This window comes from Onychostoma macrolepis, chromosome 06, assembly GCF_012432095.1.
Source record: "Onychostoma macrolepis isolate SWU-2019 chromosome 06, ASM1243209v1, whole genome shotgun sequence".
Classification (NCBI taxonomy): Eukaryota; Metazoa; Chordata; class Actinopteri; order Cypriniformes; family Cyprinidae; genus Onychostoma; species Onychostoma macrolepis.
In genome coordinates, this window is record NC_081160.1 from 11,800,831 (window position 1) to 11,828,009 (window position 27,179).

The following is a 27,179-nucleotide window of genomic DNA, read 5'->3' on the forward strand; positions in this document are numbered from 1 at the left end:
ACTGTGTGTATTGTCCGTCTCTGAAGATCAAAGTGTCTGAGATTCTGTAAACCTTACAATCTGATACATTTGACAAAGAATTGGTTGATAGGAACGTTTCAAGAAAGCAGTTTCAAACTCATACCAAACACAACTATAAACCTCTAAGCTATTCAATAGTTATTCAAAAGACATAATGAGTGATTAGGACATGATAGTCAAATTTGTGGGTTTCATACATGATATGGAGTTATGTATAGAAATGATAGTTGCTCATAAGTCCTTTTTGCATCATTTTGGTGCATACACACCAAAGGCAGTCTCTGTGAACATGAGGACATGTTCTGTGAGGAACAAATGTCAAAAGTGTCTAGAAGGAATCTCAGTCTGGTTCCTGTCTGCTAGGTGGGGGAAGTCAATCCGAGGAAGTCTTTACCTCATGATTTCTATCATGAATTTACATTTGATGGTCATTCTGTGCATCTCTTTGACCATTAATCTTGGTTACTTGCCCCAAATTTGACAATCTCCTTCCTGAGTTGGGATTATCAATAAGTGTTCTTCTGTGTTAATGTTGCACACTGTTCAAAGCTGCTAGTTGGTTGGTTAGGCTCACTTTAGGCTGGCTGGAGCTAGGATCTGATTTACGATCATCCATGTTGTCTTGCAGGGTTTCCACGGGGTCTTAAAAAGTCTTACATTTAGTTGTATCAAATTTAAGGCCTTAAAAAGTCTTAAATTGTACAAGAAAATCTTAATTATGATTTCAAGAGGTCTTAAATTTGGAGACGGAAAGACAAGAATTGCGATATGCCTGAATGTGACGACTAAACTTCAAAAGGCTATGATTTCATTAAATAAACATGAGCGCTGCAAGTTCAGAGTCCAGTGCTGCACTGCTTTGTGTACTGTCTTTACCGGGAAAACTGTTATATTTCAGCCAAACATGACACCTGCTGGCAGAGAATGAATCAGTTAACATAGGTTAAAGTAGTGTGCGTACGAGTTTCACTGCACGATTCAGTCTATTAAAATACATTTAGAATGATCACATACTTTTAGATATGGGGGCAGAAAATGTATTTTCTATATTTATATCATTTCATATAGTTAATATCACAAGAGTGCCATTTTTTTTCTCTCCAAAAATCAGCATGATTAGAAATGTGATATTGATTTTATGCAACAGTTCAATAAACAAGAAGTTAATATTAAGAGATTTACATTTTAGACATCATATTGGCTGTTTTTTCTCTATTTCTACAACAAAAATAATTCCAAACACAGCCACAGCACTGTTTTGCATCTCTGAGCAACATGACAGGGTTTCGTTCCTGAATTAATCAAACGTTTAAATGATTCGGGTTCAATCGCAAGGACTCCCTTATTAACGCTGACTTACTGCCACCTATTGACCATTTTAATTTCACATTTAAAGTATCTTCATTTTTAAAAAATAATCAGTTTTCAACGTTTTATGTTTCAAATATCAAAACATCATTTATGCATTTGTAACTGCGCAGGTTAGAATTTTATGTCCCTCAGAGCTGCATTAAAGAGTGTGTAAATACAGGTGCATCTCAATAAATTATAATGTCATTATAATTAATAATTCAAAGTCCCCATTCTGTGAATGTCCAGTAGGGGTCCCATACTTGGTCCAATCCTGTTTACTTTGTATATAAATGATCTGCCAGAGGCATGTAAAAATGTTGATGTTCAGATGTATGCAGATGATGCTGTAATCTTTACATATGCTAAGAACTACCAAGAGATAGCATGCGCACTTACAGGTGCTGGTCATATAATTAGAATATCATCAAAAAGTTGATTTATTTCACTAATTCCATTCAAAAAGTGAAACTTGTATATTATATTCATTCATTACACACAGACTGATATATTTCAAATGTTTATTTCTTTTAATTTTGATAATTAGAGCTTACAGCTCATGAAAGTCAAAAATCAGTATCTCAAAATATTAGAATATTTACATTTGAGTTTGAATAAATGACCATCCCTACAGTATAAATTCTGGGTATCTCTTGTTCTTTGAAACCACAATAATGGGGAAGACTGCTGACTTGGCAATGATCCAGAAGACGAACATTGACACCCTCCACAAAGAGGGTAAGTCACAGAGGGTCATTACTGAAAGGTGTGGCTGTTTACAGAGTGCTGTATCAAAGCATATTAAATGCAAAGTTGACTAGAAGGAAGAATTTGGGTAGGAAAAGGTGCCCAAGCAACAGGGATGACCGCAAGCTTGAGAATACAGTCAAGCAAAGCCGATTCAAACACTTGGGAAAGCTTCACAAGGAGAGAACTGAAGCTGGAGTCAGTGCATCAAGAGTCACCATGCTCAGACGTCTTCAGGAAAAGGGTTACCAAGCCACTTCTGAACCAGAGACAACGTCAGAAGCATCTTGACTGGGCTGTGGAGAAAAAGAACTGGACTGTTGCTCAGTGGTCCAAAGTCCTCTTTTCAGATGAAAGTAAATTTTACATTTCATTTGGAAATCAAGGTCCCAGAGTCTGAAGGAAGAGTGGAGAGGCACAGAATCCATGTTGCTTGAAGTCCAGTGTGAAGTTTCCACAGTCAGTGATGATTTGGGCTGCCATGTCATCTGCTGGTGTTGGTCCACTGTGTTTTCTGATGTCCACAGTCAATGCAGCCATCTACCAGGAAATTTTAGAGCACTTCATGCTTCCTTCTGTTGACAAGCTTCATGGAGATGCTGATTTCATTTTCCAGCAGGACTTGGCACCTGCCCACACTGCCAAAGGTACCAAAAGCTGGTTCAATGACCATAGTGTTACTGTGCTTGATTGGCCAGCAAACTCGCCTGACCTGACTGTCAAGAGGAAGATGAGAGACACCAGACCCAACAATGCAGATGAGCTGAAGGCCACTATCAGAGCAACCTGGGCTCTCATAACACCTGAGCAGTGCCACAGACTGATCGACTCCATGCCACGTCGCATTGCTGCAGTAATTCAGGCAAAAGGAGCCCCAACTAAGTATTGAGTGCTGTACATGCTCATACTTTTCATTTTCATACTTTCAGTTGGCCAAGATTTCTAAAAATCCTTTCTTTGTATTGGTCTTAAGTAATATTCTAATATTTTGAGATACTGATTTTTGACTTTCATGAGCTGTAAGCTCTAATCATCAAAATTAAAAGAAATAAACATTTGAAATATATCAGTCTGTGTGTAATGAATGAATATAATATACAAGTTTCACTTTTTGAATGGAATTAGTGAAATAAATCAACTTTTTGATGATATTCTAATTATATGACCAGCACCTGTACATCTGCAATGGCTCACATTGATGACTGGCTTACTAAGTCATGTCTCTACTTAAACATAAAAAAAAAAACAGTCTGTATGGCGTTTACCAAACAAAATATGAAGGTGTCACATTCTAATGTGTTCCTTAGAGGACAGGAGCTTGATATTGTTAATTATTTCAAGTATCTAGGAGTCACATATGACTCCACCCTAACATTCAAACGTCATGTAAAAAAGGTGGCAAATAAAGTTAAATTCAATTTGCAGAATTTTAAACAAGTTAGACCGTTTCTTGATACCAAAGCTGCCAAGTTGTTCTTATATACTATGATCTTTTCTCATATTGAGTATTGTTTTATAAATTGGTAATTAACTAGCACAACTACTCTTAAAAGTATTGAATCTCTATTTAAGAAAGCCATAAAAACTTTTGATAAAAAGGCATTGTCATTCCACCATTGCGATATCTTAAGGCCAATTCGTTATTTTTCATAATATTCTAAATCCAACGGCCAACTTGAGCCAACTTGTTTGTTGGCGTTTGTCTGTGCAGTGTGAATTGGCCTTTAGAGAGACATACATTTTTAAGTTTTGACAATTTCAAACGTCTCAAGTATGCTTGTTTGGTATATAAAGTGTTACATAATCTTTCCCATCCTCTGCTGCATGGCTTTTTCCAAAGACTTGAAAGCGGAGGTAGTACACGGGCCTCTGTAAACGGGGACTGTGTGATACCATTTAGGCGTACCACTTTTGGACAAAACGTATTGTCAATAATAGGTGGTAAACTCTGGAATAGTTTGCCCCTCCCAATAAGAGAGTGTCCTACATTCAACACCTTTAAAACTCACTTAAAACAGTGGCTTCTAGAAAACCAGAGATGTATTCATTTTTAACTGTCACACATTTATCACTCATACACTTTCACTGTTAAATTGAATGCAGTATAGAGGTGGATGAACAATGTTTCTTCCATGTATTTTTGTTTTGTTGTTTGTTGTCAATGTATATGTCACCACTATGTGTACCTTTTCATTTATAGTGAATGAATGTTGTATTATTGTTGGTTGTCTTTATGTTAGTTTATGTTACCTGCCTAGGGACTGCAGATGAAAAGTAGTTATTGTTACTAATTCTGGCATATTTACATGGTGTATTTTGTTTATACAACAATGTTCATGAATATGCATGGTCCCTATTAAATAAACCAATAAATAAAAAAATAAAAAAACTTAACACTGGACTTCAAGCAACTTGGGTTATGAACTTCTCCACCCTTCCTCCAGACTCTAGGACCTTGGATTCCAAATGAAATACAAAACTTGCTCTCATCTGAAAAGAGGACTTTGGACCACTGGGCAACAGTCCAGTTCTTCTTCTCCTTAGCCCAGGAGACGTTGTCTGTGGTTCAGGAGTGGCTTAACAAGAGGGATACGACAACTGTAGCCAAATTCCTTGACACATCTGTGTGTGGTGGCTCTTGATGCCTTGACCCCAGCCTCAGTCCATTCCTGTGAAGTTCACCCAAATTCTTGAATCGATTTTGCTTGACAGTCCTCATAAGGCTGCGGTTCTCTCGGTTGGTTGTGCATCTTTTTCTTCCACACTTTTTACTTCCACTCAACTTTCTGTTAACATGCTTGGATACAGCACTCTGTGAACAGCTTCTTTGGCAATGAATGTTTGTGGCTTACCCTCCTTGTGAAGGGTGTCAATTTATTGTCTTCTGGACAACTGTCAGATCAGCAGCCTTCTCCATGATTGTGTAGCCTAGTGAACCAAACTGAGAGACCATTTTGAAGGCTCAGGAAACCTTTGCAGGTGTTTTGAGTTGATTAGCTGATTGGCATGTCACCATATTCTAATTTGTTGAGATAGTGAATTGGTGGGTTTTTGTTAAATGTGAGCCAAAATCATCACAATTAAAAGAACCAAAGACTTAAACTACTTCAGTCTGTGTGCACTGAATTTATTTAATACACGAGTTTCACAATTTGAGTTGAATTACTGAAATAAATGAACTTTTCCATGACATTATAATTTATTGAGATGCACCTGTGCATCTAAATGCCACTTCAGATGCATTGCAAAAATACATTTTGTTGATACTGATTTCATTTGCTTGGTAACAGCCCAAATGCAAGAATTTGACTCAAAAGATTATGCACACTTTTAGAAAAAATGGTTTAAAGGTAAAAATGCCCATAAAACTTGTTGGAAAAGACTCATTTCTATCACTGCTGTGAACTGACCACACAGAATATGAAGAATATCAAAAAAATTCAGGAGTCAGCTGTCCATGGTAATCTTTAAGATACCAGCACAATAACACACTCAGCAAAATATCATCTAATTATCGTAATCGATAAAATCCCAGAAAATATCAAGATATCATTTTTTTTTGCTAATTTCGCACACCCCTAATTCATGTTATTTAATTTATATAATAATTTATTGATAATAACTGTTGAAATCAATATTATTAATGCTTTTGACATCCATTTTCTTAAAAATAGTTTAAAGGCTGAAATGTAAAGTTTATCATTTTACAAAACTTTTTGTTTTTGTGAAAACTTGTATCTGAATTGCAAATTATGCTTTTTACAGTTTAATATGGTACTATAGACATTGCCCTAGCCCGCTCATATGGTATTAATTTTATTTGTGCAGGTCTTAAAAAAAGGTCTTAAGTCTTACATTTGAGCTTAAAAATCCTGAGGAAACCCTGTCTTGGGCCTCTTTGTGGAATTCATCTCCTCGTATTTCAACAATGTTCTGATCGAATCTTAAATTGTCTGATTTCCTCTGATACACTACACCCCTAATGGTTTAAGCAGCACCTTGTCACAAGAACTAGAGATGGAAATATTCACACATAGTTTGACTCTCAGAAGGTAGATCAGAGACTTGCATAACCCCTCTACTGGAAACTACATTGAATCTAATCAGTAGACTGATGTCAACATGCCCAATACATTGCAGTTCACCTTAGTTTTTCATGTGATGTTATGTGAGGACATATCTTAAACAGATTCTGAAATATGCAATCCCATAGTTCAAGTTCAATAAATGCATCAAAAACCCAACCAGTTAACAGGCTTATGTCACTACAAAGGGTGTGTCTTTTGAGGATATTTGTGTGGTGGCACTTTTAAATTTTTTTTTTTTAATTATTATTTTATAATCTGGAACATTAACTTGTCTCCTGGTGTCAGAGCTGGGGCTCAAATTTATGTTTCCAGCATGAGAGTCAGACTCTCAATACTTAAGCCAATGGAGGATAGCAAACCCAAAAGAAAGATGTACTTAGGAGAAGCTGAGATGCAGTAGACTTTAATGAAAGGTCAAGCAATAAAAAATTCCGGTAACACTTTATTTTAGGGTCTCTTAACTAGTTGCTAATTAGCATGCATATTAATAGAATATTAGCCATTTATTAGTAGTAATTAAGCACATATTAATGCCTTATTCTGCATGACCTTATTCTACATCCCTAATCCTACCCAATACCTAAACTTAACAACTACCTTACTAACTATTAATAAGCAGCAAATTAGGAGTTTATTGAGGGAAAAGTCGTAGTTAATAGTTAATAAGTGTTCCCTATTCTAAAGTGTTACCAAAATTCCACAGATGGAGTAAGGAACAGATTTTTTAATAACAAAAAATTCTTAAATAACAAAAAGAGTCCAAAAATGGCAGTGCTTAATATTCCAAAATTTCTGAATGAGACACACGTGTACCAAGTAAGACTAATTACGATTAGATTAAGCTTGACAAGAGAGCACCATGTGGACCTCTAGAGGCTAGAACGCTACCACAAGCCAAAATCCTGACACCTGGTTCAGTATTGAAATGTTTTTCACAGATTGAAAAACTTTGGCATTTACAGTGCAGTATGGTGCTGTGTTATAGTGTTCCCATAGTGTCAGCTGCTAACATGGCGTCAAGTGAACCTATAAAAGGGAACATCTCGATTACTTATGTAATCCTGGTTTCATGAGTAGGAAGCAGGTAAACAAGAACTCTGCATACTCCTTTGCTATTGCTATGATTTCCTTTATTGAAATCTGAGGAGTAATGGTGCAGGTGCATTATTTGGAGGCACCAGTGAAGTGGGGCCAATGAATTGCCATGATTCTGTGATTCTATATGGGGTTCAAACAGTCGTCACATCTGGAGGGTGTGTCTCCCTAATGAAACTCTTCACTAATGAGACAAGTTACATCTTTTATATGAAAATGTACTGCAACAGTTACATCAAAACATGGCTATTCCATATATCTTCCACAATTTTTTTTTATTCTCTCTCTTAGCCCTACCTGTCACGGCTACACCAGGCTCCACCCCCACTCAACGCTCCCAATTACCTGATTACTAACCAGCCACACCTGTCACGCAATCACCAGCACACACATAAGCACGCACTCAGCACTCACTCATTGTCTGGTCTCCCTCGTGGATCACAGATGCTAACGCTACTCTACTCTCCAAGAGTGTATTATCTCCTTCCAAGGAAACTTCTTCGTCGCATACGATCTTCCAGGACATTCTCCGTCACTCACCTGTTCTCCCGACTCCTGGATCCAAATACTTACCCCTCTGTGCTGTGTGTGTGTGAGTTCCAAGTCCGGTAATCCAATCATCATTCCCTCCAGTGTCTTGTCAGCCTCTCCAGTCCTTATCATTTCTGCTTTGTCAATAAATACACCCGTTGTTGGGTTTTGCTACAAACTGTCTATCTGAGTCTGTGTTCCCTGACACTACCCCATCTCTAAATAATTTTTGACAGGGATGTTTCAATCATCTTTCATTCATCTTAATCAATTATATTACAGCAACCTACTGTAGGTCACAACCCTGTATTTTTATACCAAATTTCTTTTTTTTTTAATTTTTTTTTTTAGGTAGCATAATTCCTTTTCCCTCTTTAGGGGTTAAATAGTGTATTGTTTGTAACTCTCAAGCCAGCATTCACAAAGTGGCAATTTTAAACCCACTGACAAATGTTCTCTTCAAGACAGCATCCTAACAAGAAAACTAAACTTATAGTTTACATTTTCATTTTCTACACAAAGCATCCTGTTAGTTGTTAAGTCATACTGCATAAAAGTTAAATACTGTACAGCTGGGACCAAAATACTCTTTCCCCTAATCTGCTAAATCGACCATTAAACAGGTAATAAATGTAAGAGCAAAGTTGCTATGTAATATTTTGATCCAAATATTAAGGATAGCAAATATTGTGGAAGGAAAGGCTAAGAGCCTAAGAGAGAGAGTTAAATAAATAACCACTCATTGTAAGCTTGGAGAGTAGTGGTGCTTTCCTTCAGAATTAATTCTGAGTTAAGTGAAATAAATGGGTTCCCTTCCAGTTGATCACTTTGACATTTTGTTGAAGTTCCGACACTAGTGGTCACACTTGGGAGCCCAGACACCTCTGACATCATTAAGAAAAGGCCAGTGAAACTGGCAAGCAAAATTTGCATAGCTGGTTATGCCCTGGATATCCATAAATAGGCCAGCATGGCATTTGCTTACTTGTTCAGTTCTTCGGAGCCGATTCAGCATCTCTTACTGAGAAGCAGCGCTTCATTCAACTCTCCAAAACCTCTTCGTTGGATCTATGGCACAGGTTTCATGATGGGAATGCGGGATGCCAAGGAAGGGTGCTTCCTTGATGTCTCAATTTCACAGGTTGGTCCCTTGGACTAGACTGTCAAAGCTTTTGCTCAGTAATTCTCGACAGTTAAGAAGCAGATGTGTGTTGCCTCGACAGGTCAGGTTCTATCCCTGGACCCCTGAAACAGCAACCTCTATCTGCTCATCATATTCAAAGTGGTCCTTGCTGACCAGCCAAGCTCCACTTCTGACGGGAAAGGGAAATGGATGCTGTATCACTTTGGCTGCCTGTCCCCCTAGCTGAGGTGAAGAAGGGATTTTACAGCCCCTACTTCATTGTGCCCAAGAACCTTTGATTCACGTCAAGTGTGTGTTAGTCCGGATGGACAACACAGCAGGGATAGCTTATATCAACTACCAGGGCGGTATCCATTCCCATTGCATGTCACAACTCGCCCGCCATCTCCTTTCTTGGAGCCAGCGGAGACTCAAGTCTCTGCGGGCCACTCACATCTCGGTTGACCTCAGTCTTGCGACAGGTCACGTTCTGTAGTGGATAGATACCCCATACTCCAATGAGCCTCATCGCACAATCAGAGAAGTTGCGGATCAGATCTTTATGGTTGCACCATATTGGCCAAACAAGACCTGGGGCTCATGCCTACGGCATCAGATTCTCCCTAGCAGATTCCCCTGAGGAAGCAGTGTCCTGCCCTCCTTTATCAGGGGCAGGACACAATTTGATGCCCTTGCCCAGATCTCTGGAACCTCCATGCCTGGATGGGACGAAGTGGAATTCAGAGGCCTTTCACCTGCAGAGGTGAATACCATTACTCAGGCAAGGGCCCCCTCTACGAGGCGGCTATGCTACCTGAAATGGCGCATTTTCAATAACTGGTGTTTTTCCCAAGTGGAGGACCCACGGAGATGTGGTATTGGGTCAGTGCTATCCTTCCTCCAAGAGGGCCTGAACAGGCATCTATCTGCATCTACACTCAGGTGTTCATGGGTACTATGGAAGCGAACCACAACACTGCGGGTAACAGAGAGATCCATTTGAGCCTCTCCTGTCAGTTAAGCTTAGTGCCCTGTCTATGAAGACGGCCTTCCTGACTGCGTTTACTTCTATCAAGAGGGTGGGGGATATGCAAGCCCTCTCTGTCAACGACTCAGCCCTCAGACTGTCACTTTGTCCTGAGACCCCAGCCTGGATATTTGCCCAAAGTTCCCACTACTCCGTTTAGGGATCAAGTGGTGACCCTGCAAGCTATCCCTTCTGATGTGGGAGACCCTTTTTATTGTGGATGCGATTCTCATGGCTTATCATGGCAGAGGCTTACCGTGCCCCTTGGGAGTGAGAGCACACTCAAACAAGGGCATTGCTGCTTCTCACTAGCAGACATTTGTAAAACTGCAGGCTGGGTTACACCTAATACATTTGCTAGGTTCTATAATCTGCGAATGTAACCAGTCTCATTGGAATTCTGGGTGCTACCATCTGAATTCGGATACCTGGTAAGGTGTAGAGCAGGGTTCTGGCTGAGTTGACCTCTGCCATCATATGGCTTCTCACCTAAGGTGTAAGACTTTAGCCAGCAATACTTCCTCCAACCACTAGGGGCCATACTTCTGCCATGACGAGCAGTATTGCTCCCAGCCACAAGGGGGCGCAGGATGTCTGTTGCCTGCAATCTTCCTCCCAGTTGCCAGGGGGCAACCATTGGCAAGAACTCTGTGACTAGCAATTATTGTTGATGATACTCACCTGTGTAGGGCTCTATTTAAGTTTGCCTTTAGCCATTGTTTTTTGTTCAATCTTGAGCCTACCTACCTGTGTATCCTGTTGCAGACCGTGAGTCTTTTGTAAGCCATTGTGCTTGTTTTGTTTTCCCTTTTTGTAACCATTGGAAGCTTTGCTTCTGGTTTTGTTTGTACTTTGTTCCTTGTCTTTTTTGCTGTAATGATACAGAAGCAGGAACTGCCAGACTATAAACTGAAATCTTGAAGGTTGTCCTTAGCAGGGCTAGAACCCATATCTCCTGGACATAGAGCTGGTGTTCTTTCTAAGTGAGCTAAACCAAAGTTGAGGATTTTGAGACCCAAGTGCAGAGGAATAATAAGTGGGAGACGAGAGGTATAAACTTCAAGTGGTTTTACTTGTAGAAGATCCAAAAAAAGACAAGGAACAAAGTACAAACAAAACCAGAAGCAAAGCTTCCAATGGTTACAAAAAGGGAAAACAAAACAAGCACAATGGCTTACAAAAGACTCACGGTCTGCAACAGGATACACAGGTAGGTAGGCTCAAGATTGAACAAAAAACAATGGCTAAAGGCAAACTTAAATAGAGCCCTACACAGGTGAGTATCATCAACAATAATTGCTAGTCACAGAGTTCTTGCCAATGGTTGCCCCCTGGCAACTGGGAGGAAGATTGCAGGCAACAGACATCCTGCGCCCCCTTGTGGCTGGGAGCAATACTGCTCGTCATGGCAGAAGTATGACCCCTAGTGGTTGGAGGAAGTATTGCTGGCTAAAGTCTTACATAAGGTGAGAGAAAAGAAGTCATACTTCCTGGGCATTGGAAGGTTACGAGAAGGAGAGGTGAGTTTGTTTGTGACACGCTGGACTTGTCAGCATCTGCACTACCATGAACTCCTAACACCGTTCAGCCAGTTGTGGAGCTTAGTATAGGGACCCCTAGTGTCAGAACTTCAACACAACGTTGAAATGACAGACTGAAAGGAATCCTCTTGGTTAAGTAGGGTAACCCTCCTTCTCTGATGGAGGGAACGTGGCTAGCTATGCAATTTTTGCTCGCCAGTTTCATTGGCTTTTTCTCGATGTCAGAGGTGTCTGGGCTCCCAAGCGTGACCCCTAGTGTCGGAACTTCGACACAATGTCTCCATTCACTCTATTAGCGACCGAGTGTTACTATATGTAACCAAGACTTTTTTGGACTGCATTCAATTGCCTGCCATTCAGGTTATTTTGGTGCTAGTCCAGCTAAGACACATTTTTTTATCCAAATAATGCAGGGTGTTGATTTATACATAAGTAATATAGTGTTTCTTATTGTAGTCTTTAATATATATATATATATTTTTTTTTTTTTCAAGCTACTAAAGCTGAAATATCTTCAGTATGCAATTTCCTGTTCTTCTCTTCATCTCATCTGTTTCAGCAGTAGTTGGTGAGTTATTCCTCTCATTGGTGAGTTATTCCTCCTCATCATAGTTGGATATGTAGTAGTTTGCAAGGCCTGAAGCTAAAAAAAAATCACCAAAGACCCTAATTCTGCCAGTATTAGCTTGTTACTGTGGTATTCCAGTCATACATTTTATTTAGGTGTAAAATTAATGCAAATATTTGCATGTATTTTTGTTTATTAACTGTGTTAAAATAAACTTTAACATTATATTTTGTATGAATCATTACCCAGGAAAGTTAATGATTAACTCCCAGGTGTCTTTTATCTTATTTTATTTTATTATCTTCAGTGTGGCCATGGACAAAATAAAATGAGGCATTTAAAGAGGATATTGCACTTTTTTTTAATTTTTTATCCATCTGAATTAATGTCTTTCTCTTACACAGGCATGATGAGTGTACAAGTTACCAAACCTGTGGTTTCCTACTGCCATCAGGCTATCACTCTGCACTGCAATGTTTCTCTATCTGATGGAAAGGACCGTGAATTCCAGGTTACTCATCTGAGCTGGATTAAAGAATCAAATAAAACAATATGCTCAGAAAGCAAGACAGCAATGAACGGTTCCATCCACTGCCAATACATGCCAAACAAGCAGCTGGTGCTGACTATTGCCCACCCAAAATCAGATGACATTGGACGCTATATCTGCAAACTCCGATCCTCCCATGGACATACAAGTGCTAATACCAATGTGACATTGGGTATGTAGGCTGAAATATTATGATTGAGAGTGGAGAATAAACAAGAATAAACTTAACTAAATGTACATTATAAATAAAACATACAACCCAATTGGAATGTAAAAGGGGTTGTTACTATAAACTATAATGAAACTTGATTTTCCACTGTTAAAATTTCATAGTAAAAATACAGCTAAAATATAGCTTAGCCTTTGATGCACAAGCTATGAAAACCCCTTCTAATGCACAACATGGGTCTAATATGACCTATGCTCATTTCCTATGTTATTTCATACTTCTCTGGGCATTTTTTTGTTTTATCTTTTGAAATCAGTTTATTTCAGCATTTAATATTCCCTGATCTATAAATTCCATGATCCATGAATATTCAAAATATCTTTTTACAATGACCACAAATTAATCTTTTATTTTTTCCCTAGGTTTTTACTACATCAAGTTTACACACACAGGTCGAAAATGACCCATCTGTGCAAGCATGATAAAAGAAAAGAATAAAGACATTTTGTTAAAATAATTATTTTTAGCAGTTATTTAGACTAACACATTTAACTTGAAATATATTTATTTGCCACTTTGTCAAACATAACATGCACATATCACTGATAACCAATAACATTGAAATTGAACTTTCTATAGCGCAGTGTAGTGAATGTGACCGAACAGATGAAAATAAAACTAACAAAATAAAATCACACAGGTACAGCACCACCTCAAATTGCCATCTCTGTGCTTATATGCCTCACAAATGACAACTACAGGTCTGTGCTCCTTGCAAACAGGCCTGACACTGGGAACATCAGCTGCTGACTTCTCTGTCTTTGGCAGCTGGGCAGATCTTGCACCTCTTCCTCTTCAATTGGCCCTTCTGTCTGATATATACCTGTGGCTGGGTGGTGGTTGTGTTTTGTTTTTATCCCACATCTTCCCATTGCCTCTGTAATATGTTTTTTTTAGGTGGGGTGTGCCCTCCAAGTGTCTCTTCATATGTGGCATGACAAGCTCTTTGACCAGCTCCTTGATGAATAGGCATCATGCATTGGTAACACCACCCATGTAATTAGGGTGTTGCGCAGTAAAGTTGGTGTAGGCCAGGGGTGGCCAACGTCTGTGTAGTGTGTTGTGTTCCATTTACTTGATTGAACTGTATAGTGAGTATGTGAAGAAAGCATACGTCAACCAGAAAACAGTTAGTGACACATTTCCATCAGAAGGCTGCTAGACAAAGGATCACTTAGAATTTCGAGCTCAGGCCCTTATCATTCCAGCGGCAATTTGGTAAGGGGGCTACATAAAATGGAGGCACCACTGGGATCCTCTGTCTTCTGATCAGCTGCAGAAAAAGAAGAAAATTTAGATGTGGTAAAGAAAAAAAATCTAACATGTCTTTCAAAGAGAAACAAATATCACAGGAGTTTCGCAGTTGGTGTGAGACTGAAAAAATGTATCCCCAACATGCAATTATTCTTCTTGGGGTGCCATCTGACACTGATGTTGCTTTCATAGAAGACACAGTCCAAGCCGTTAAGATTTTTGGTAGAGTGCGGGCTCGCGCTACAAAAGAAGGCTTGACGCCAGAAACACTCCAGGTTTTGTGTGAGTGTCGAGAAGAAATCTGTCCTAGTTCCTTCGGAAGTATTGCCTTCATCAGGGAAGCCTGGAAGATCCTTGTAGCAGCAGATGACGAACCCGTTGGTGATGTGTTTCAGGAGAAACTTGCTCAGTTTCTGTCTAATGAAGGCAAAACCATGAGTGACCTACAAGGTTTGGTTAATCCTTTGGTATCTGGCATAACTTCTCCTGAGGCCATCATTCGGGCGGTAGGGGAATTGCTAGAGAAAACGTCCAAGCCTGTGAGTGATGGCCAGGCTTATAGGCGCTTGAGAATCTTTTCTGGAGTAGTTCCTACGCCTGTTAGTGAAGAAAGTAGTGAGAACTGGCTAGAACAAGCAAGGCTAATGCTCACTGAGTGTGATTGTTCAGCTATGGAAAAACGAAAGCGAATAGTCAAAAGCCTTAAGAGGCCAGCTTTAGAAGTTGTAAAGGCTGTGAGGCGGCGACAACCCTGAAGCCACTGCACTAGATTATCTTGAGGCTTTGGAGAATGCTTTTAGTACCTCTGAGTCTGGGGAAGACCTATACTTTGCTTTCTGACTGCTCCGGCAAGATCCGGGGGAGGCCCTTTCTGATTTCCTTCGTAGGCTTGAGCGGTCGCTTACGTTAGTGGTGAAATGAGGAGGGTTGACGCCACAGCGAGCTGATAGAGCTCGTATAGAGCAACTGCTGAGGGGTGCGGTGGAGTCAGACATAATTATGTTAAAGTTGCGGCTGCGCGAGAGAAGAGAAAGTCCTCCCACCTTTTTGAAACTCCTCAATGAAATAAGGGAGGAGGAGGAGACTGAAGCAGCTTGACGTAAACTCCCCACTACTGTAAGAGAGACAGAATCCGTAAATCCGAAAGACCGCATGAGAGGCTCGCTAGTTAGCCGAAATGGCTCAAAGGTTGAAGTAAAAGAGCTGCGACTTCAGTTAGGTGACCACAAGCAGTCTCGAGCCCCGGAAGGAGTAGTTGAGAAAGAAAAAAAAACCTTTACCGCCTTTAACTTCTGAGGTGCAAGCACTGAAAGCCCAGGTACAACAACTACAAAAGCAGTTGTCTGTGCTGAGTGTAGCGCCCTATGTCTCTAGTGGGCAAGAGCCTTCGCGAGCTAACCGGACCCCCGTTGCCTCAGGTAGATCCCCAAATAAAAGTAGTGAGGGGTTTTTCTGCTATCGCTGCGGGGAGGATGGGCACATTGCCCTAAAATGTAGAGCCACAATGAAAATTCTGCTCTTGTGATTCAGAAATTACTTCAGTTGATCCATAAGCCTAAAGATTCAAACCCAGTATCGAACCCCAAAAATCCAGACATAGAGAAGAGTGAATGCTTCTCTAAGAAAAGCCATGTGGAATCCTCAGAACCTAGTCACTTACCCAAAGGTTTGGTAGGGCCTTCATCCACATTTGACGTAAAGGTTTATGGCCACTCTTGTGTCCCCTGCTGGATAGTGGGTCTCGAGTAACCATTGTTTTTGAGAAGTGGTACTTGACCTACCTACCACAGGTGCCGCTACAGCCTATCGATGGTCTGGCCATCTGGGGTTTAAGTTCATCCAGTTACCCTTATAAAGGTTATATTGTGGTGAACATGAAATTTCCATTCTTATGGGTGCCACAGAGACTATCACAGTGCTTGCTTTGGTCTGTCCTGAACCTAGTGGGCCAGAGCAGGTGCCTGTGATTGTCGGAACCAATTCCAGCCTTTTCCAGAGGCTGGCCAGCATCTGCCAGGGAATTTCCGGTATCAAGGCCCTCCGTGCAATGAGGATACAGCCACAGTTTGTGACTGAGCAGCTGGTTTCACCCCATCATAAGGTGGTAACTGAGAATGAGCCTATTGGAGAGGTGAAGTGGCTAGACCCATGTCCTCTTATTATACCTCCACAGACTGAGACATGCGTGCCTGGTCAGTTAGTCAGTAAAGACCCTTTGGGTAAAGATATTTACCTGGTGGAAGCTCCAGAGGAGAATGTTCTCCCAGCGGGAGTGTTAGTTCCTCCCGTGGTTGTACCCTTTTCTGCCATTGAGCCTAACCAATTTTGAGTATTGGTACGAAATGACATGTTGAAGGAAAAGTCCCTACCAACAGGTACCGTTCTAGCTAGAGTCTATGCTACCAACACTGTTAGAGAGACAAAAAGTCCATCCGGTTATTGACTCCATGTTGTTTGATTTTGGAAACTCCCCGGTACCACAGGAATGGAAAGACTGGCTCAGTCAGAAGCTGTCACAGAGAGTTAACATGTTCTCTTTATCTGACTGCGGGAATTGTTAAGGAGTCCCGGAGTCCCTATGCCTCACCCATAGTGGTTGCCCGGAAAAAAAATGGAGACATGAGGATGTGCGTGGACTACCGCACTCTTAACAGTCGGACCATACCTGACCAGTACATAACCCCTAGGGTAGAGGATGCATTGGACTGCTTGGCGGGTAGCCAATGGTTCTCTGCCCTGGACTTAAGGAGTGGTTATTATCAGATAGCAATGGCCGAGGAGGACAAAGAAAAAACAGCTTTTATATGCCCATTAGGGTTCTTTCAGTTTGAACGCATGCCCCAAGGCATAACTGGAGCCCCGGCCACTTTCCAGAGGCTCATGGAAAGGGCCGTGGGGGACATGCACCTCCTCGAAGCTATTGTCTATCTTGATGATATTATAGTGTTCGGTCAGACGTTGGAGCAACACGAAGAACGCCTTCTTAAAGTGTCGATCGATAAATGCCAATTATGTCAGCCAGAGGTACGGTACGTGGGACACATTGTGTCTGCCGCTGGTGTATCCGCCGATCCTGCAAAAATTGAAGCTGTCACTCGTTGGAAACAACCTCATGATCTAAAGTCTCTTCGGTCGTTTTGGGGTTTTTGCGGCTACTACCGCGGATTTATAAAAGATTATTCGTCCATTGTGAGACCACTTACCGACCTGACGAAGGGTTTTCCTCCCACCATTAAAAGACAGCAGTCCCCCATGTCGAGAAGTCCCAAAGAGGGAGTCAGAACCTTTTGGAGACCGGTGAAACGCTGAATCAGCTTACCAGTAGTGGGCCCCTCGAGTTAGTTTGTATTGACTTTCTATCCCTGGAGCCAGATAGCAAAGGGTTTGCAAATGTGTTGGTTGTAACAGACCACTTCATTCGTTACGCCCAGGCATATCCAACCAGGGATCAGAAAGCAATAACTGTGGCCAAAGTATTATTTGAGAAATGTTTAGAGAGAAGGTTGATACAGGAGCTATGCAGGATGTTAGGCATTCGGAAATCCAGGACTACCCCCTACCATACCTAGGGTGACCCTCAGCCTGAGCGATTTAACCGGACCCTTTTAACCATGCTGGGCACCCTGGATGATGAGAAGAAACAAAAGTAGAGTCAGTATGTTAGCCCACTTGTGCATGCATATAATTGCACCCACAATGAGGCTACAGGATACTCACCGTATTTTTTGTTATTTGGTAGGGAGGTGGTGAATTGGTGAATTGCTGTCACCAGTCAATTGCAGTATGTACAAAAGTTAAAGGCTGACTTACAGGCGGCATATAAGCTGGCATCTGAAGCGGCTTTCAAAAATCACCAGAAGAACAAAAGCCGTTATGACAGTAGGGTGAAGCATCAGGTGTTGGAAGAGGGAGACAGAGTATTGGTCAAGAATTTGGGACTTACCGGAAAGCATAAACTTCAAGATCGGTGGAGTTCAGTGCCTCATATCGTGGTAGCAAAGCATCCTAATGTGCCCGTGTACTGGTTGAAACCTGAGGGTGGGACAGGACGGGAAAAAGCATTACATAGGGACCATTTACTGCCAATAGGTGAGTCCGTCAGGTTCCCCCATGTCTATGATAAAAGAAAGTCCTCTCGAAAACCAGTTACCCGATCTGACAGAGGTGTGAGGAGATCTGTTTTTCATTCCAGTAGTCCCGTAGATTTACCCTACTCCTCATCTAGCTCAGAAAGTGAGATGTGCTATGGCTATGTTGACGGTCGGCACAAAGTATTGGACCTTCCTAGAAGAGAGCCTGAACTGATCTGTGGGGCTACAGCAGAGCCAGAAGATAATGTCTCTTCTATGCAGGAGCAAAGTGATGTAGGGGATGAATTACTGGTAGTGCTGCCTGAAGGGGATGGGGAACATTTGGGGTCAGTTGTGGATGACCCGGCTCAGTCAGAGTCAGAAGGGGGAGACTATCCTGTTTCAAAAGATTCTGATAAAGAAAATCAGAGTAGTCATCCATACAGACTGAGGTTTTCCTGATGCACCAGGAAAACCCACTGACCGATCTGTTACATTAGTCCATCGTGGGCTGGTTATTAGGATCAGTTCTTAAGCTTTTGATGTTGAGACAAATCGTACGGGTGGTAAAAGTTGAAATGTTTCTTCAAAATAGTAACATGACCATGTGTTGATTTGAGGGGGTGTTTGGTCTCATGGGGGCATTTAGACCATCAGAAGGGGGAGAATGTAACCCTGTTACTAGAAAAATTTTTTTTTGTTTTAGTGGGTGAATGTATGTATTTTGTACTATGTGTTGTTGCTTTAAGAGACTCACCTTACACAGGGAGTTTGGTTGAAACGCACTTGGTCGAACATGTGCTTAACAGCATGTTTGTGTGTTGCTGTTATCACCTTGGTTAAATTAGAGTATCTAAGTTCATTCCTCCAATCAGGAAGGAGAGGGGACTTAGAAAAGAGCGAGGAAGATTGAAAGTCAGTCGAGAGAGAGACACGAGAGAAGCAGGATATCGTCTGGTTAACCAGGGATTTTAGGCCATAAAATCCTAAACGTTTCCAGCAATTATCTCAAAGTAAAAGCGAGAAACAGGGCTTTAGGCCATAAAACCTAAACGTTTCTTAAGTACAGTCAGCATTTCGTCAACATAGAGGTACTACTCGTGCCTTTATAGCGTGAATGAGAGAAGAGATTGACGCATGATGTCGATTGGAGAAACTCTGGATTTTAGACCATAAAATCTTTCATTTTTTCTATCGATATTTATGCTACCTTTGGTCTAGATGTACTATTCATGCTTCTAGAAAGAAAAGTGAGAAAGATTACAGTATAAAGATTCGTGATTTCGTATGATTCGTGGAGTGTACGCTGTTTATTTTATGTTGTGAGTTCAACGTATGTCGTGTGATCAGCCTTGGACTCGGGACTTTATTTTCTGAAAACCCGTTCGAGTAACAGTGAACTGAAAGTCGGCACGAGATGGGTGGAGGTCGTCACCAGACAGCCCTGTGAGTACCGGGAACTCATCAGATCCTCTGGCAACGTTGGATGACCAATTCGACGCTGTGAGTACCGTGAGCTCATCAGGTCCTCTGGTGTCGCGGGACATTGCGTGTCAACCGAATAACTGAATCAACTTGCACCTACACAAACAATTTGCTCAGGTAACACAGACTTTTTGTTTGCTCGGCTGAGCGAAGAGGCCTTTGTTTTTACTGGCCACAACGATCGCAAGCATCGAATCAGGCCTGCAACGGGGTGGGTTTCAGTGGGACTTGTGTGTGTGTGTGTGTGTGTGTGTGTGTGTGTATATGAGTGAGAGTGAGTGTGGATCCACATGTTCGTTAATCTGACCGGTCTTAATATAGTATTTCACTGGGATTTTTCAAATCTGAGCTGATTGATACTGTTAAAGTTAGGTTTGTTAAAGTTTGTGCCTAGAAGAACACAATTGTTAGTATTATTTGAAGTGTTATAAGTAGGGTTGGGTACCGAAACCCGGTACCAATATGGCACCGGTACCTATGTAACCGGTATGTACTAGAACCGAATCAGAACGGAGATTTCGGTGCCTCATTTCGGTGCCATGCCTGAGCGATCGATTTAAATATTTGTCCATTGTTTCTCCGAAACGAACGTAAGAAGCATGAAAAGAAGAAGCACCTCACGTGAAAAATTATTTCCCGACTGAGAAAATGCACGTGAACTAAAGTCGGAAAGCTCTAATAATACAAGTCCAACAAATCTTTGTAGTAACGCGAGCGTGCTGTTTTCACATTCCGACTTAAAAGCACAACTCGGGAAATGAGCGCATCCGAGGAGCGCGTGAATGCAGTTGCACACTTGCTCTGACTGCAGCAGGTAGCCCTCCATTAACTAGCTAAGCTAAACATTCTTAAATTAAAATGCCTAAAGCTAAAATTATCTTGTATTCACGTTTTTAAACCCCTTGTCCAACAAAAGAGAGCACTATAACCTTTTTAGTCCACAACACCAGTTAAATGCTTCCTTTTGTGATCTGATGTAGCTTCTTGTTACAGAATGACGCAGAAAATATGTTCCATAGGCTACTAATACATCGATTGGCAATGGATACTTAATTATTATGAAAATACCAGAGATGGCTTGAATAACACAGATAAACTATACACTGTCGTAGTCGAGTGTTTATTGTATTTGTTTTATCATTCAAAACGTTTATATCTTGTTTACTCCTTTACATCCATAGCAATGCATTTGTCCATATTGGGGATTTCCTGTGACTGGATATGTGGATTTTTTGTGTGAGGGCGCCCTCTGGCATCCAGTATGAATGAAAAAGACGTGTTTAGTGCTAATGGCCAATCCAATTATTAATTGGTAATTTTTATTTATTTTTTATTATTTTTAAGTATCAGTTCAGGCACCGTTTAGGCACCGGTACCGTTTTAAAAGTATCGATTTGGCACCGGTATCGAAAAAACCCCAAACGATACCCAACCCTAGTTATAAGCTAACACTGTAGAAAATCGTTCATGTTACGTGGAAAGGTAAATTTCAGTTGGTGAGAGAATTTGAAGTGTAAGACAGGGAAAAGGATAAATTAGAGGAAAATAATTGAAAGTGAATGTTGAAGAGAAATAACTTTGTTTTAGTTAAAAGCATAAAAGACAGACAACAGGTTGGTTTAATTCCTTTATTGCTGTATTGTTTGGTTTGGTTTCATTACTTTGCAATATTTGTTTATTGAATTTATTTTATTGTTAAAACCCTACATCTGCAACAGTCATATCATTTGCCTACTTTAATTCATTTCAATACATTTTTGAAGTCACTCACTTAATTGTGTGGTGTGTTGTGTTCCATTTCCTTGATTGAATTTGAATTGTATAGTGAGTATGTGAAGTAAGCATACGTCAACCAGAAAACAGTTAGTGACACATTTCCATCAGAAGGCTGCTAGATAAAGGATCACTTAGAATTTCGAGCTCAGGCCCTTATCAGTCCATTGGCAAATTGGTAAGGGGGCTACATAAGAGTAAATGCATCAATTATACAAAAGCAGCCATGTTGAGTTGTGAAATGTGGGGCAGGTGAATAGCTTTCTGCCGTAAATATGTTCCTACTAGCAAAACAATTAGCAAATATCAAAGGTTTCTATATGGGTCATTTTTGACCCATGTGTGTAAAATTGATGTAGAAATACAAAAACAGTATTTGTTATTTACATTTACATTTAGTAATTTAGCAGACGCTTTTATCCAAAGCGACTATGGAAGCAATCATAATCAACAAAAAAGCAATGATATGCAAGTGCTATAACAAGTCTCAGTTAGCTTAACGCAGTACACGTAGCAAGGTAATAAAAAGAAAACCGAATAGAATATTCTAGAATAGACTTTTTTTTTTTTTTTTTTTTTAAGAAAACAAGCAGTAAATGAATAGAGTGGAAGTCTAAAAGGGACAAGTTTTTTTTTTTTTTTTTTTTTTTAAGAATGGAATTAGAAAAGAGAGTGCTAGAGTTAGAGGGTAAAAATAATGATGGAAGATATGTGTTTTTAGCCAATTCTTGAAGATGGCCAAGGACTCAGCTGCTTGGATTGATTTGGGCAGGTCACTCCAAGTCCGTGAAAGTGATTTTGTGCCTCTTTGGGATGGCACAATAAAGCGACATTCACTTGCAGAACTCAAGTTTCTAGAGGGCACATAAGTCTGAAGTAATGAATCTAGGTAAAGGGGTGCAGAGCCAGTGGTGGTTTTGTAGACAAACATCAATGCCTTGAATTTTAATGCAAGGAGCTATTGGTAGCCAGTGCAAACTGATAAACTGAGGTGTGATGTGCATTCTTTTTGGCTCATTAAAAATGTATCTTGCTGCCACGTTTTGGATTAATTGTAAAGGTTTGATAGAACTGGCTGGAAGACCTGCCAAGAGAGCATTGCAATAGTCCAGCCTGGACAAAACAAGAACTTGAACAAGGAGTTGTGAAGCATATTCCAAAAGAAAGGGTCTGATCTTCTTGATGTTGAATAAAACAAATCTGCAGGACCGGGCAGTTTTAGCAATGTGGTCTGAGAAAGTCAGTTGATCATCAATCATAACTCCAGGGTTTCTGGCTGTTTTTGAAGGAGTTATGGTTGATGTGCCTAACTGGATGGTGAAATTGTGATGAAACGATGGGTTTGATGGAACCACAAGCAGTTCTCTCTTGCCAAGGTTGAGTCGAAGGTGATGGTCCTTCATCCAGCAAGAAATGTCTGTTAGACAAGCTGAGATGCTAGCAGCTATCGTCGGATCATCAGGATGGAATGAGAGGTAGAGTTGATTGTCATCAGCAAAGCAGTGGTATGAAAAGCCATGTTTCTGAATGACAGAACCTAATGATGCCATGTAGACAGAGAAGTGGTCCAAGAACTGAGCCCTGAGGCGCCCCAGTTGTTAGATGTTGCAACTTGGACACCTCACCTCTACAAGATACCTTGAAGGACCTATCTGAGAGGTAAGACTGAAACCACTGGAGTACGGTTCCTGAGATGCCCTTTGCCTTCTTCCTTTCATTGTAAAAACACTTGAACGAAAGTCTCTGCCTTTCTCACACAGAACAACCTCCTTGACAGCAACCAGTCTGGTTTCAGAAGTGGACATTCAACTGAGAGCAAGGCAGTCTCGGTTGAATGTCCACTTCTGAAACCAGACTGGTTGCTGTCAAGGAGGTTGTTAAATAATTAATTAAATATATTTTAACAAAATAATGAACGAAATACAATCACTTTGCCATTTCATACAAAACTGAACTATTTTAATAGATGAAACAGCAGTACGCCTATAAGCAGTTTTGGGAGAAGGGGAAAAAAAAGACGGGCTCGGGTCGGACTCGGGCCGAGAATTCTCATAAGCTGTCGGACATGGGCAGGGCTAGGGCCTGAGTGTCTCTTGCCAGGGCTAACTGCAGGAGAAATGGCTTGAAGGAGATGAGATGGAATAGGATCAAGCGGACAAGTGGTAGGATGATTAGAAAGGATGAGTTTGGAGACTTCTGTCTCAGAGAGTGAAGAGAAGGATGTGAACGAGTGTATGTTTGCTGGTAAGATGTGCTTGACAGATTGTGGTGCGGAAAATTGTGCACTGATGGTTTTAGTTAAAGAATTAAAGAATCGCTCAGGCATGACTGAAATAACATAGGAAATGAATATGGGTCATTTTAGACCAATGTGTGTAAAATTGATGTAGAAATGCAAAAACTGTGTTTGTTTATAAAGTAAGTAAGGAGAAATAAACAAAATTATGTGTGGAAGTCAAAAACAACATATTTAAAGACTATCTTGAATAATAAATAATAGAAAAACATTTATTTCAGAGATTCAGCAAAGAAACACTCATCCATAAGTGAAATAACATAGGGAATGAATACGGGCCATTTTAGACCCATGTTGTGCATTAAAGGAATAGTGACACAAAAACGATTTTTATTCAAAAAGTAAGAATAAATAAAAATAAGGATTTGTGATGATCAAAAATAAGTTGACCGAGAAATTCCTGAAACTCTGAATGATGAAATTAATTTCTTGCAAAGATATAGAAAAAATTAACTCATGGTTGCCAGGATGATTTAAGGAAAACGTATGTAGCCTTCGTAAGTTCAAGACTAAATAAACATATACAACAAAACAAAAGTAACCGGCAGCAGCCTCAGGTCAGATTCAAATGTGTATTTGTGTTTGCGCTCTGTTTTTGCAGCATTGTACAGTGTAGCAAATCAGAGATACCTGTTGATTTCTATAACGCAATGGCCAATCAGAGGAGTTTTAGTGAGTCAGAATCCACTCACCGCTCAGAACACGAGTGTTCTTGTTCAGTCCAGAGTTCTAGAAGCTCGCAACGCGAATCCTCTTATTATAATGAACAAAGTGTAGAGGTGATGTAAATAAGAGATTAATTGTGCCGTGTTGACAGATTCATTGATTATAGCCAGGCATGGGCAGTATTTCACACATATGTATTTGAAATACAAAATACTATTTTATATTTTGTATTTAAATACCTTTGAAAAAAATGAAATGTATTTTGTATTTAAATACATTTAATCTAAGTATTTTTGTATTTTCAAAATACATAAAATACTTTTTGCCAATCAACCTGCCAATTTTACCAATTAGACTGCTGATTTCCTGTATCAACTAGTTCAAATATGCCACTTTCATGCATGTGATCTGCAGCTGTATGACTCCATCTAGAATTGGGTAATGAAATTTTCTGGATTCCTGTAAGGAAATAAGGACTAATACTGCCTTCGTGTGCTATCAAAATTTCCCACTTCCAATTTCAGAAGTCCTGATTACAAGCATGTCGCATTCCAGTGCTTTGCTGTTGGAAAAAATAGGAATCGTGGAGGACGCCAGGTTTCCTGAGAAAATATTATTAAAGCCAAAATCGTAGATATTTAAGAGATTTAATTTTGAATAAAATGTAGCATCCCATTTTTTGACAACTATATCATCATTCACAGTGCTAGTTAGCTTGTTGATGATTCTGGATTTTCAGTCAAATACATGCTGTTTTTCTTACAAAATGCTTGAAATGGTTATTGCACTACTATGTGCATGACTTTAACATTAAAACAAGCTGATCTTGCTTTTGTGGGAAAAAAGCATACCTGTCCCAGCAGGTAAAAAAAAGAGCACTAGCAAGGGGAACATAGCATTAGCACTAGTCTGTCTTGTTAGTTTAATAATTAATACACAATTGGGGTCCTGGTGATAAGATAGCCAATACAACAGTGCATTTGAAGACAGACAAATCCTTCATCATGAAATTAGAATTCTTTTATTCACTAAATTTTTAAATTTTATTTGTTTGAGGTTAAGGGCAAATTTAGCAAACCCCATTTACCTTGCTTAAAGCATTAATTAAGCATTTTAGCTTCACAGATTATCATCTATCATAGCCTCTCTTTCTTCTTCCTGCAGAGTGTCCTCAGAAAATTGTCCAGATAAATGAAGATGGAAAAAACAGAGTGACCTGCAAGGTTGAGAGGTCAAACCATGATGGACGTATCCACTGGTTTCATGGAACAGTCAATTTAACAAGCCAAGCAACCCAGGTCATTTATCGTGCTGCTGATGGATCATATACAGTGGTTAGTTCTCTTAATAACAGTTCAAACTGGAAAACATATAACTGTTCTTACTGGGTACCTCAACTCGAGCAATATATAGCCAGCAAGAACATTGTTATGGAATATAATACACAGTCTAAGACAAAGTCTTTCAGCAGTGACAGTTGCACTGGTCTGGTCTTCTGTTTGTGTCTCCTTTGGACTCTCATTCAGCAATAATGGAAACAACTGTAGCAATAACTCCAAAAAGTTAATTTTGAACTTTAATTCAAATGATCAAATACATTAACACACCACTCAAACTGTGAGTTTATGATGACTACTATGGTGAGAAAAAAAAAGTGCTGATATCAACACATTAACAATGTAATTTTAACTTGTAGTCATTATGGACACTGTGTGAATGTTATTATGCAAATTATGCATGTTATTTGGCAAAATGGTGTGATCAAGTGTATTTATGTATGTGTGTGCTTTTTATTAGCAATTTAGTGTGTTAATTATTACATAAAAATAAGATCTCCCTGTGACAATGTCTGACAAATTGAAAATATAAGGACAAGGCAGAATTTTACTTGTAAGACTGGGCCATGCAAAAAAACAATAAAACTCCGTAATCTGGAGAGAAGATCACAAAGAAAGACCGAATAACACCACCTTGCCCAAACTTCTCTCCTTGCTTATTTACTGTATGACATCTCTTCCCCCCCCAACCCAAATCTTCCCTCTCACTCTTCTCCCCACTAGGCTCAAGAAGGTCTATATACCACATATGATGTATTTTGTGAATCTGTAGTTTTTATCCTTTAATGTTTTGTATAATTTTAAATGTCTCAGTGTGATTGGTGAAATAATCTCAACTTCACAACAGTCACTTATATTGTGAGAAAGATTGAAAATTTAGAAGAATGTTGTGCTGCTGAGGGGGTGTGTTCTCCTCAGGGTCTCTTGTGAGAATGTTTTCCAATCCCAGGGCCAGGCGTGACCCTCAGGTCAGATCCTGACTAATCTTTCATGTTTTTACAACTAATATGAAGATCTCTTTGTTCTGGTCTGGGAATGTAAGTGTAACCCTGTTACTAGAAAACATGTTTTTTTTTTTTGGGTGTGTGAATAAAGACATGTATTTTGTAATATGTGTTGTTTGTTTAAGAGACTCGCGTACACAGGGAGTTCGGTTGTAATGCACTTGTTTTATAGACTGTAAAAAAAAAAGTGAAAGCCAAAGCATCTCAGTATGGCCACTGCCATCGTGTGTAAATGACGTCATTTGGAGCCAGAGTCTGAGCAGTAGTGTCGTGAGGTGGAGCCGCGGTATCAAACTCCCGCAGACCCAATCAACCATAACGACACGGCCCGTTTTTATAGCATCAAATTACTAGCTAAAATCAAACTTATGACAAAAACGAACAATTGAACATATATCAGCGTGATAATAACTACCTTAAATGA

The 27,179-nt window shown here is 40.0% G+C and overlaps 1 protein-coding gene across 9 annotated transcripts in view; it reads left to right on the forward strand.

Annotated features, from left to right (window-relative positions):
- LOC131542279 (uncharacterized) overlaps nucleotides 1-27,179 on the forward strand; it is an 87,486-nt gene extending 60,307 nt beyond the window's left edge. For 4 of the 9 annotated variants that reach the window (XM_058778797.1, XM_058778800.1, XM_058778796.1 and 1 more), the window contains 4 exons: nucleotides 7,593-7,909; nucleotides 12,018-12,091; nucleotides 12,496-12,813; nucleotides 25,579-27,179. In XM_058778797.1, coding sequence (XP_058634780.1) covers nucleotides 12,043-12,091; nucleotides 12,496-12,813; nucleotides 25,579-25,946 — 735 coding nt within the window. In that variant the 5' untranslated portion in view covers nucleotides 7,593-7,909; nucleotides 12,018-12,042 and the 3' untranslated portion in view covers nucleotides 25,947-27,179. Of the gene's footprint in view, nucleotides 1-7,592; nucleotides 8,441-11,455; nucleotides 11,503-12,017; nucleotides 12,092-12,166; nucleotides 12,814-25,578 lie in introns of those variants that run through there. The other 5 variants (XM_058778798.1, XM_058778802.1, XM_058778801.1 and 2 more) reach the window with 5 other exon arrangements.